The sequence below is a fragment of the Athene cunicularia genome (genome assembly GCF_003259725.1).
Source record: "Athene cunicularia isolate RWA chromosome 2 unlocalized genomic scaffold, athCun1 chr2_part1, whole genome shotgun sequence".
Lineage (NCBI taxonomy): Eukaryota > Metazoa > Chordata > Aves > Strigiformes > Strigidae > Athene > Athene cunicularia.
In genome coordinates this window covers 128,404,553-128,417,366 of record NW_020799095.1, presented here as the reverse complement: position 1 = coordinate 128,417,366, position 12,814 = coordinate 128,404,553, and the positions used below count along the sequence as shown (strand labels likewise).

At 37.8% G+C, this 12,814-nt stretch overlaps 1 protein-coding gene across 4 annotated transcripts in view; it reads left to right on the top strand.

The window, feature by feature from the left end:
* Positions 1-9,684, top strand: part of RAD54B (RAD54 homolog B) — a 66,139-nt gene extending 56,455 nt beyond the window's left edge. For all 4 annotated transcript variants that reach the window (XM_026841786.1, XM_026841787.1, XM_026841788.1 and 1 more), the window contains 5 exons: positions 937-1,112; positions 3,467-3,728; positions 5,009-5,075; positions 5,388-5,588; positions 9,291-9,684. In XM_026841786.1, coding sequence (XP_026697587.1) covers positions 937-1,112; positions 3,467-3,728; positions 5,009-5,075; positions 5,388-5,588; positions 9,291-9,508 — 924 coding nt within the window. In that variant the 3' untranslated portion in view covers positions 9,509-9,684. The remainder of the gene's footprint in view (positions 1-936; positions 1,113-3,466; positions 3,729-5,008; positions 5,076-5,387; positions 5,589-9,290) is intronic.
* Positions 9,685-12,814: the final 3,130 nt, after the last annotated feature.

Here is a 12,814-nt window from a genome sequence, read left to right as displayed (position 1 = left end):
CATTTTCACTTCTGAGATCTATCACACTGTACACCTTGTTATTTCTATAGAAATATTCTTATTCCTATAGGTTAATAATGTGATAGTTCGAACCTGGTAACATTAACTTCTATGGCCACCAAAGTCCATGTAAGGTGTGTGGAAATGTAAATCTTTCTTAAAAGACATACTTCATGACTGTAGAAATGTCCGCAGCACAGATCTCCCTGTATCTTACAACACTGCCAAGTAAAGTTCATTGTCTTTATTTCATAGTATAAGCATTAGAAATTTTTCTTATGTGAAAGCGTAAGCCTTTAGAAACTATAGGGATGGAAAGAACTATATGTGCAAGTCCTTTATTGCCATTGTGGTTTTGGTGTTTGAGAAGTTAGGGGTTTTCCTCCCTGTGAAACATTGATATTCGAATTACAGCAAAATATTACTTGTATTTTTTCTATTTTGTTGTCTTTACTTGCTAGTGTTTCTTAATTTCTGATTGCATAACTGAATCTTAATGACAGCATCTTCCAAAAAAAAGTCAACAACTGGAAAATTCCATAATAAGGTATTAGATTTAGAAAGTATAACCAGGGTATTGATTTTTTTTTTCCCCCCTGTGTTTTAGATATGGCTTTGCTGTGAGTGTACATCTATGTGGTTAAGCAGAGAAAGAGAAGTAAAATACATATTTCAGTTTTAAGTATTTCAACTGTCTACTCAGCTGCAAGCAACATCATAGAATAGAGGATGTAAACCAAAAGAAACACTATCAGCATTTTAAAACTGTGCTTTCAGTCTGGTTTGGGAAGTTGTCGTGCTCTACTACTTTGTACACTACTTTGTGGCAGCTTTTGATGTCTCCTTTTGACTTTGTAATAAAATTATAGGAAAGTTTGAAAAAACCCAAAGCATGTTAGAGGGGATATGGAACTTGAATCCTTTTATTTTCATTAGGAAAAAACCTGCAATCCTATGTCTGATGAACATGATGAGTCCAGCCTCTACGAAGGTCTAATAGATGTCTTTCCACAAGATTACACTTCAGACACTTTCTCTGAAACTGATTCAGGAAAATTGCAGGTGCTGGTGAAGTTGTTAGCAGCAATCCGTGAGCTCAACTCCTCGGAAAGGCAAGTGTGAAAGAAAAGTAAAAGGGAGATTAATGGGAGTGACCTTCTGGATATTGTTTTGCTTTTCAAATGCATTGGGATGTAATATTCAAAATAAAGGCACTGCAACTGTTTGCAGAGGTGCCAAGGATATTTATGCTTGTACTCCTGGCTCTTCCTTGTTAAACTAGGAAACTATTATAGCGTTTGCAGTTGACATAATTTTCAAATATGTTCTTCATATTTTTTCCAGATAAAGATACTTGTATTTTTCATAATGAGTTCCAGCAAGTAAGATAGTTTGCTACAGCCCCTATACTGTAACATATTATCTTTAATTGCAGAGGCTTTCCAATGCTTTGTATCTCCTGGAGGAGATGTATCAATATATGAAATATTTCAAATTGCACTAAAATTAGTTATTTAATCATGTTAAATGCTCAGTGCTTGGTACCTTTTCTGTTCAGGGTAACCAGTCTGAACAGAAGAACTGTCATGGAAACTGCTTCTCTTCCCTGTGGTAAATGCCACTGACATGTAGGAAAACCTCTGTTTATTATGGGGTGATAGGATGCACATACTTAGTTACCATGCGATGGCTGATTCATGGAAATCTTACATGACCTTGTGTCCCGTGATAACTTTTTTATGGACTCATGCCTTAAAACACCAGCTATTCCAAAAGTATTTCACTTTTAACTTTTATTTAAATTGATGCTGAAATGCTGTAATTCACTAGTGGGAAGTAACAGCAGATCTTTTGGCACTGAGGTAGTGGAATTTGAAGATGCTCTCTTTTTACAAAGCAGAAAGCTGAGCCTATTGTTGGAGTTTATAGGCCTAACATCCATTGAAACCAATGATAGCTAAATATCTAAATGTACAGCCCTTATTTCTTGTAGGTCAAAAGAAACAGGGATATCAGGAAAAAGCACCTCTTTGTTTCAGTGCTATAGGAGCTGCTGAGTTACAGCAGGTGTTGAGGCATTATTTTACACCTTTAAAACTTTTGTTGCTGTAATTGTGATGTTCATATGTCTTCTTTTCACTGCTCTCATTAGTACTAAATAGTTTTTGCAATATATAGATGCAGTTCCAGTCCTCTTCTGAAGTTTGTAGTGAAAACAAAGGTGTGAATTTTGTGTTGATTGACCAAAAAAAAACCAATCTTGCAAAGATGTCTTGGATGTAGTTCACTTGCAAAGTGTAATAATAAAAATACTTTAAAACAATTTAAAAATGTTAATTTAGCAGGTTTTCCCTGAAAGTATTTGTCTTGTTCTTCAGTACTTAAATTAAAACATTAAATTAAATTTGATTTTTTTTAATTAAAACATTAAATTTAAAATTATTTTTAAAAATTGAGCTCCTTTGATGGAATTTGTTACATTTAGTTTAGATTAGAAAAGACTTCCAAACAAGATCTGGCAGAAAATTCCCTGACTGACCTTACTGTTTATGGATTACATTAAAAAGATCTGTGGCTGCCCCCTCCCTGGCAGTGTTCCAGGCCAGGTTGGACGGGGCTTTGAGCAACCTGGGCTAGTGGAAGGTGTCCCTGCCCATGGCAGGGGGGGTGGAACTAGATGGTCTTTAAGGTCCCTTCCAGCCCACACTATTCTGTGGTTCTATGATTCTGTGATCTTTTTGTCCACTCAGTAGACTCATCCTCAACATCTAGGAGGATAAAAATTCTAGATTTACAGATCTCTGAAACTTATTAAGTCAAAATTTCAGAGAAAAAACACTGACATATAGTATCGATCATTAGTGTAAGGGATCAGATTTATTTTGCTTAACAAAAAATAACAAAAAATCCAGACTATATTGCTTGTGATATCTTTCACTATCCTTCTTCCCAGTTCTTTGTCATAAAATGTAGGAGTTACTGCTTTCCTATTTGATTTTAATTATTTTGTTTATTAGAATTTTCCAAGATTGCCTATAGAAGTTCAAAGTAGCTTTTTCAGTAAGTAGAGTCATATATATATTATTTATTAGCTGCTACAACACTCTGCAAATGCAGCCTTAACAGCAGCTATTTTGTATAAATAGAGATTTTTTTTTTTAATTGTATCTTTGTGGTTGGTTCTGGATCCCTGGAATCTGTGCATTAAGCCAAATTCTGTTGCGAAGGAAAACATTTGTTATTTAGCATTTGAATGATTGACAGTATGTGTAATGCATCTAAATCTAGTATGTGCTTCAAATTACTAGGAAATGTTTTATTTCTTAGGAAATGGGAGTAACCTCAGGTTGATGTATAATTTTTGCTTGACTTGTAATTTAATTTTTTTAGATGTCTTCAGTAATTTGTTACTGGACTTTAATTTTACCAAGGTGTAAGATGATAACTTTGTTTTACTGTTTGACAGAGTTGTACTGGTATCCAATTACACTCAGACGTTAAACATTTTACAAGAGACATGCAAACGTTATGGATACTCTTATACTAGACTTGATGGACATACTCCTGTCTCCCAGAGACAACAGATTGTTGATACTTTTAATAGTAAATTCAGTCCAGCTTTTATCTTTTTGCTGAGTTCAAAGGCTGGAGGAGTAGGACTGAATCTGGTTGGAGCATCTCATTTGATCCTGTATGATATCGACTGGAATCCAGCTACGGATATTCAGGTCTGATAACAACTGCGTGCATGTGGGTTGGGATGGGCATCAAATGATTTCTTGATTGATTTTGAAATGCCTGACTTTACATGTCTTATTGCTACCTGAGTATCACATTGCATCTGAACAAGCACAATACTGAAATAGAACTCTTTCTGAGAAGAAGAAATATTTCTCTGTCATATTATATATATTGGGATCATTAGAAGCCCCGTTGCAGTGAAAAATGAAAAGATTAAATGCTGGTTTCTGTGGAGGAGGGAGTCATGTATCCCTTTCATCTCCTGACCTCTTTTTAACTGGAAAGTTGCTGTGTTTTGAAAAGGAAAAGAAAAATATGATTAGACTGCATAGCAAATGTTGCTATCGATTTGCAATACCTGACAAAAGCGGAGAGGTTCTGATCAGAATTAAGAGAATGAGAAAATCACATGGCAATGATGCTAAAAGAAAGAAAACAAAGCCAGTGCTGTGCTATTCAGTAATGTCACTGTTGGCCTCAAGGGATTATTTAGTTGGCATAAGAGTGTTCAGTTAAAATAGTCTTTAACAATAACAATTTAAAAAAAAAAACCCACAAAACTTTTGCATCTAGAATAATGCTGTGTGCTTAATAACTGAAGAAAAGCTCTGATTCTTGGCCTTGCTCCTCTTCCAAGTGTGAATTAGTACCCTCATGTGGTCACCTGTCTTGTTGCTTGAAACACAGTCTGCTAAATTGGTCAAAATTGCTACAGGTTGCCATAGATCACAAACCATGTTGTGGGTACTTGTACCCAGTATGTAGGTGTAACCCTTATATTTTTGAAAAAAAATCATATAGCAGTACTCAGTTACATTTTACTTGTTTAAGAATTAAAGGGAATGTGAAACACTGATTTTACAATTTTAAAAGAAATGGAAAAGTAATTTTTAAAGATGTGGCAAAACCCAGTTTTGGAGATAGAGGAAATTATGGGTATTTCTGAAATATTAAACAGTTGCTAATGCTTGGAAAACTTATGAAGAAGGCAGGAAAAAGTTCAAATCCTAACTTTCCTACTATAGTACACAGAAAGAAAGGGGAGCATGAATGGCAGAAATAATATTTTCAGAATTATTTACAGGTAATACCAGAAGACTTTTATAAAAACGGTCAAAGACAGTTATTGAGGAATGCTTTCTTTGGATAACATCATTTTGAATGAGCTAGCAGAACTGGTAATTCAATCAGCGGAGGCTACAAGTTTTAGTTGAAATATCAATGCATGGTAGACTGTTAATGCTCTTCATCTTTTTTCTTTCTTCAGGCAATGGCTAGAGTGTGGAGAGATGGTCAGAAACATACTGTATATATCTACAGACTGCTAACCACAGGTCAGAGATGGTGCTCAAGCATACCACAGAGTGAGACAGCTATTGAAATTTTGTCCAGAAAAGAAAGGGAGGGAATGGTTTTGGAAGTAATTAGTTCTTTTATATATATATATATATATAAAGTGTTCTGAATTCAGTTAAAATAGAGACATCGCGTTAACTCATTTGCCTTTGCTTAGCTTGAATAACTGAAAATAGTGGTTTAGTGTTTCCTGTAAATTTGTTATCAAGAAATGGATTTGACTTTTTTTTTTTGACAAATACTGGTCAAAAATTATCCCAATGTATCTGTTTGGGTTTTTTTCAATACAGGCTCAATAGAAGAAAAGATTTATCAAAGACAGATCAGCAAACAAGACCTTTCTGGAGCAGTTGTAGACCTTTCCAAGACATCTGAACACATCCATTTTTCCATTGAGGAGCTTAGAAATCTCTTTACTCTTCATGAAGATTCCAGTTGTGTTACTCATGACTTGCTTGAGTGTGACTGTATGGGAAAGAAAGACCATCAAAGTGAGTTTCTTCATTATCTCTGGCCATTGCTGAGGAAGTCATCCATTCTGAATATATAGCCTGTCCCTGGAGAAAACTCCAATGCTCAGTAAAAAAGTAGTGAGGTTTGTTATGGGATCATCCAGATACTGGCTGCTATTTTCAAATCCATAGGAGCTCTTCACAAGATGAAGAGGAGAAAAGACTCCTTGCAGTACAACCATTTTCTGTATTATGCCTCTTAATTCCTTGAATTAGCTATGGCCAGCTCAACTAGTGGTCTGTTACAACCAAATGACACTATATAGTGTTTTGTTTCTAAATATTCAAGGACAGTAATGAGTAGCTGCTAGGGCCTAGTTCAAAAGCTGTTTATCTGAGGATGGCTATACCAGACCTCTGAATTTAAGCCTTCATTTCACAGTTATTAACTAAAGCTGATGCAGGATGATTAAAATAGCTCTTTGAGAAATGCAGGAAGATCCCATGGTAGTTGTAAAGCCAATCTGAAAATATTTGCATCTATCCTTTCTGTAGGAACCTGCCCCTTGTTCTTTTGGCATATCAAAATTGCTTTAATACCTTACTGCATACAGGTATATAGGTTTAAGTTAGAAGCAGGATTAGAAAAAAACAAAGTTATGTTTACATCTTATCCATTTTAATTTTTATAGCTCATCTACTTTCTTAAAGAAAAGTGTGTCTATTGCCCTGGTATGTTTCTTTCCTTTGGGCATAAAATACCCACATACACCATTTATAGGTGTGAAAGTGAGGTACCAATACTGATATTGTCTAAATGCATACAATAAAAAGAAACAAAGAAAGGGGTACAAGAGTGCATGTTCGCAACAGACATGGGCAAGAAATTAAGTAATACAGACCCAATGAAAGTATTTTGTTTGTCTCCAGGTAATAGGTCAGAGTTGTGTTCCTTTCTTATTTCATTCTACCGAGAATGGGGAGGAATTGTGAAAGCACAGTGTTTCTGTAGCCATAGGAATTGACTTTCTCCTTTATTTTTGCTCCACATACTGATTTCATTGTCTTTGTGTCTTTCTTTAGTGATTGAAAAATTAGACCTGTTTTCCCATGAGTAAGTGATGTTCTAAAATACATCAGCTTCCACGTAGGTACTGTTGCAGGATCTGTGTGGAAAAGGCATCTTTAGTGTTAAATGTAAGCCAGATTTTCTCATGGGTGTGCAGTGAGGCAGGTAGAGGTCCTGGATGACAGAAATCAAGAGAAATTTTATATTGTTACTGTGATGAACACTGGTGCATATAATTTTATTTAGTATTTTTCAATTGTCTTAACACTCTTGACTGCTTATCTTGAACACATATTGATTCCATCAATTCAACCATAACATTGATCTCCTGGATGCTGTAACAAGGACATCCTTAAGGGTAATTATATATTGGTCCCAGTGAACGGAACCTTTTGGCAGTAAATCAAGGAAAAACCTGAAGGTCATTCTTAGACTTAAGTGTTGGAAATGATAGTGAGGGGAAGGTTTGATTTCCTAAAGAGCAGAGGACAAAGTGGCTCATCAGTTCCCTAGTCAAATTGTTGTGAGTCATGGTCTTCAATTTGATCACCCAGAATGCAGCTACCATTAGTGGGTTTCTTTGCCTTTCCTAAGAACAAAAAAATTGATGTCAAATTACTTCATCAGGGAACCAGATTTCAGGTTGCTGAGAATAGATACTGGTGCACAAAAAAGGACAAGAACTTTCACTGATTTGTATCTTCCATTTCTATCAAGTGTGATTCAAACGATAAACTAAAGAGAAGCCAAACAATATAATACAGGCTTCACAATATATGAACTTTTTTCATAATGATCTCCATTAGATACACCAGTGAGACTGGATATTCTTGACCAAGCTCCTCTTGTCTGTTCACAATGGGGCCATCTTTAGGAAACTACAGGAGTCTTGAAAGGAATAAATTAGCTTTGTGTGGATCATGCAGATGGGTTGTCTTGCTACTTTACCGGCTTTCAATTCAGCTACAAAGCTGTAAGCCTATTGCTTTACATGATCATGCTGCAATTTATGGAGTTAGGAACATCTAGGAATCTGTAGGAACAGTTAGGAATCTGTAAGGACTTGAGAAGGGCACCTCTCCTAAATTTTCTTCTGGCCAGTAAAAGAAAAGGATCTGGGTGTTCTAAATGACAAGCAGCTGAACATGGGCCAGCAGTGTGCCCAGGTAGCCAAGAAAGCCAACGGCACCCTGGCTTCTATTAGAGACAGCGTGACCAGCAGAAGTAGGGATGTGATGGTCCCCCTGTGCTCTGCACTGGTGAGGCCACACCTGTGAGTATTGTGTCCAGTTTTGGGCACCTCAATATGAGAGAGATCTCGAGGTGCTGGAGCGGGTGCAGAGGAGGGCAATGAAGCTGGTGAAGGGCCTGGAGAACAGATCCTATGAGGAGCGATTGAAGGAGCTGGGACTGTTCAGTTTGAGGAAGAGGAGGCTGAGGGGAGACCTCATCAGTCTCTACAGCTACCTGAAAGGACACTGTAGAGAGGTTGGTGCTGGTCTCTTCCCACAGGTAATTAGCAATAGGACAAGAGGGAACGGCTTTAAACTGCAACAGGGGAGGTTCAGCCTGGACATTAGGAAAAAATTTTTCTCAGAAAGAGTGGTCAGACAGTGGAATAGGCTGCCCAGGGAGGTGGTGGAGCTGCCATCCCTAGATGTGTTTAAGGGTCGTTTAGATGAGATGTTGGGGGATACGGTGTAGGGGAGAACTTTGTAGAGTGGGGCTGATGGTTGGACTCGATGATCCCAAGGGTCTTTTCCAACCTGAATGATTCTGTGAAAAGAGTCTGTTTTAAGTTTAGTGCAAATGTGCATCATATGTCAGTCAAAACGAAAGTCTTGCATATATGTGTCTCTGTGGGTTCTCCAACTTAAAAAAATCAAGAATATTCTGAGTCATCATGGTGCTCGTATCACTGGTCTTTCCTAAGGAGCACGTAACAATGCTATGAAAATATTTGATGACGGGTTTTAAACCAGTAACAGCAGTGATGCAGGTTTTTTCCATCCAAAATGGTTTCTTCATTTTTCACATGCGTCAGATGAATCAGCAATGTGTGACATAGCCTGCAATGACCTGGTGCTGTTTGGGGCTTTAGGATCCTTTGTTGAAAGTGAATTCTTCTCTTTGTGCTTCACAGCAATAGTTTTTTCCTTACTGTGATATACAGTATACAGTATTGTGTATAGTGAACAACTTGGCATAGTCTGGATGTACAGAGTGCACAGCTCTAGTGTGCTGAGTCAGTGAAGTAGCTATTCAAACTATTTTCAGCTGGTTGGAATGACTCTTCAGGGAGGAAATAGAAGCTAGTATGAATTTTCCTGCAGCAGACTTCTAGATTCAGATTTACTTAAAGAATGGGAGAAGTCCAAATGTCACAGAATTAAGAAGACAGAAGCAAGGAAATTGCCAGATATTTCCTTTCCCATCCATGTGTAAAAGGGTTTGTCTTTATACTAGCATATGGTGATTTTGATAAACTCAATGGGCAAGAAAGAGCCTTTAACCTCTTACTGTGGATACATGTGTTTGGGTTTCATAGACATAGAAGGATTATATATACTGTTCTATTTTCTCTCATTTGTTATCACCAACTGGCTATTGATTCAGACTGAAATGTTCTGTCTTAGTTTTCTCTGATTAGTCTACTGCATTATTTTTTTCAGATCCTTCCTCAGAAAAGCATTCTATACCTAGAGGTTGCCAGCTTGGACAAAACCATGGGAAGCCTAATTCAAAGAAACCACTCTCCATGTCACAGTTGATGCAATGGAAACATTTCTCTGGGCAACATCAGGCTCTCCCTGATTCTTTCATGGAAAGGATAAAAGAGAATGTTTCTTTCATTTTCCAGAATGTAACCAGTCCAACTTCCCCCACTTAATAAAACTTGTGTCTTTCCCTACCACTTGTATCCTTCTCCTCAAAGGTATAGTAAACAACTGATGTGCAGTTACCTTTTGTTCTTTTTGCCAAGTTCTCTTTTGTGTGTTTTTGACAAGGTTTCTTGTTAAATGTGATTCCTGGTGTTTATACAAAGTTACAGTTGTTACTAAGTTAATCATACGTACTATAATTATAACAAAGATTTTTAAAACTAACTTTGCTTTCTGGTGTTCTGTTCCTTTGATATCATTATTAAAAAGATTGTTTTTATGCACATTCCTATGTATGTTTACTTTGTTTTATAGTTTTAATTTGATCATAATGATTTATTGCTTGTAAAGCTGGCAATTCTTCAGCCAAAATTTCTAAGATTAGGCAATGCTATACACATGTATATGCTGTTAACACTCTGGTTGGATTTTTGTTCTGACAATGAAAAGTTATGTATCTGTATAACTGCAGATTTATAACGAGGTAAGTGTTAGTTCCCTTGAATTTACAATTTAATGACTCTCAGAACAATAGCCACTGAGGTCCAAAATTCTGAGACCACAGCTTGATACTGTCAAAATATTCTGAAATTCTTTTATTGCTTTTATCTGTGGACAAAAACCCCACTTTTTTTCTCAGGCGTACAGAGTATAAGCTTATTAACATTTAGATAACTCCTTTTAAGGACACTTTTTGCCAAACACGGGAGTATTGAGCATATTTTCATAGTATGGTTTTTTTATTACAGTATTTTCTTTCTTTGAAGGTGCAAAAGTTTGAAGTCAGTTCACAGCTTTTAAATGACGTACTTTGAAAGGCCTAGAAGAACAGAAGATTGGATAATTTTCAGAAATACTGCAAAGTTACAGAATTTGAAAGACCTTGAGCAAAAATAGGGCTCCATTGTGGTAATCCTGCATTGTGCCACATAATATACAACCTCTTGATATCGGTACATGTGATAGCAGCAGCTAAAAGCCCAACCAGTTTTCAGAAAATAGTTTAAATTCGTTTGTTCTTCATGTTATAAGTTAGTGCTCTCTTTCCCTAGACTGTCACTGAGTTCACAGTCCATCCTAACCCAGCATCAGACATTTTCCTTGCATTTTGATGCAGTTTGGGAACTGAAAGCCATGTGCACTTACCTCTCTTCACCATCCACATCTATTTAAGAGAGCTTTTTGAATTTCTTTTTACTCTAAATGCTGAATGATACCAGAAAATAATGAAGACCAAAGTGAGAAAATAATTGACAAAGTCATCAGTGACAGACATTTTTTTGGCATGCAAACCGTGTTCTTGGTAACAATTAGAATTACGTTAATAGGTATGGTTTAATTCTTTAACATTTTAGGCTGACTGTTAAGAGCCTGTTCTTCACCCTGTACATGGTGGTCATGCTTACCCTGGTGCTGTGCTGCTGTGGTGCTCATTTGCTGTTAGACAAAGGCTGTCTGATATCTTACAGCTCCCACAGCTTATTTTAATTAGCAAGGGCAAGGTTTGCCTGTAGCTTTGTAACTCAAGAAAGAGATTCTAGCCAATCTGTGTAGTAATGATTATTGTAATTAATAATTATCTGAGGCTGATTATGTGCTGCCCATAAGTTTCTGTAAGCTGTGCTCTTGTCCCTGTCTGTAGTAAGTATGCCAGCATTCTCTGCTCTCTACTGATGCTGATCTCATATGTGACTTCTTGCATCTGCGTGAACAAGCAGATGCCAGTTTGGTTCCATTGCTGGTTGGTTTGTGGGACCCTGGTCATCTCCACTGAACACACATAAGCCCACTCTGGTTTGGAGCAAACTGACTGGCAGTGCCCTTGAGGAAACCTGGGCATATAAGAGTAGGAGATTTGCTCCAGAATCCGCACCATGCCATGTTTCATCTTCTCTGCCTAAGGCAGTCCCTCAGGGCTATCTCAACAGGCCTTCTCACCTCACCTGTTGAGTCCAGCCCTCAGACAATCCCACTTGCTGTCATGTCATGCACTGCTCTGCACAATACAGCTATAGCTGCATGCTGATAGAACATAGGTCTGGCAGAGAAGCCCTTTTATTGTTTGGCCTCCAGGGTAGTTTTATTTTGGCAGTTTTTTAAATAAATAAAAGCTGGTGCTGAACCACCATGGAGCTTTCAGGAGGCCAGAGGAGATGAGCCCTCAGACACATACTGCTGTATGAGGTGATCCGGGCTCAGATCATTGTTCTGGGAGGGATTTCTGGCAGGTGGGCTATCGTACTAAGTAATGCTACTTCAAGGTTAAGAAGCCCAAAGCAGCCTATACAAACACATGCAAGGCCAGTTACAGCTTCAGTATAATTCCCAACCTGTCCTCACCGCACCAAACTGTCCCGCTTCCCTGGCCATGGCAGGTACATGGTGATGCTCAGTGAAAGGCTCGAGCCAGCCAGCCAAATGTACACCTCTTGTTAACTCTTCATGGCTTCTGAGCACGATGGAAGTATGCATGTGCTGCTTGGCTGTTTAGTTAGGACAATACTACCCAAATAACAGGTTGCACATGGCATTGCACATGACACAGACTGAAAATCTCATTCTGAAATTTGATGTATCCTGGAAAACTACATTTCTCATTGGAAGAATAGGTTATGGAAAATATAAGAAGCATAAACACAGACTCTTAATTTATAATACCATCTGTGATTCTCCCACAGTAATCTACAACAGCCTGCAAAATGAGACTAGCCCATCCTGCTCATGTAGTCATAGTATAATAATGTGTTTTCATACAGAGTGTAGCATGTGGACATGTGAATGTCTTCACCCATAGGTGAGAAATGTCTACTATGAAAAGTCCCTGTGGTGAATTTACCCTAATCTGACTGTTGACTGATAAGGAATATTGAGGATTTCAAGTCTCTGCAAGGTCACGTTGCCCCTTAACAACTCTGAAACCCTAGAGGTTGGGGAAGGTGGATGGTGCTGAAAGGCAAGTATCAGGTGCTAGCAGATAGTCTCAGATGTGACTTCTGGATTCACTGCCAGTGATGCCAGCTGTAAAGCAATATGTACTTTATGGTGTGTGGTCCCACCAGTCAATCCTAGTCTCCTAGATCCAAGACTTACTCTGCAGAAATGGGGGAGCAAGGCCTGTTGAAGCCACCGCTGTGTTCTAGTGCAATGCTTAAAATTGGAGGTGTTAATTATTGTACTTGGTTGCCTTTTCCAGTTTTTGAAGGATGCAAGTGTTCATCTACCAAGTTATGGTTCTTATGGACCCACGCCAAAGAATAAAGCAAGTCTGCCTAACAATAGGTCTCAAATGCTGGCTTCTTCAACGCAGCATGAAG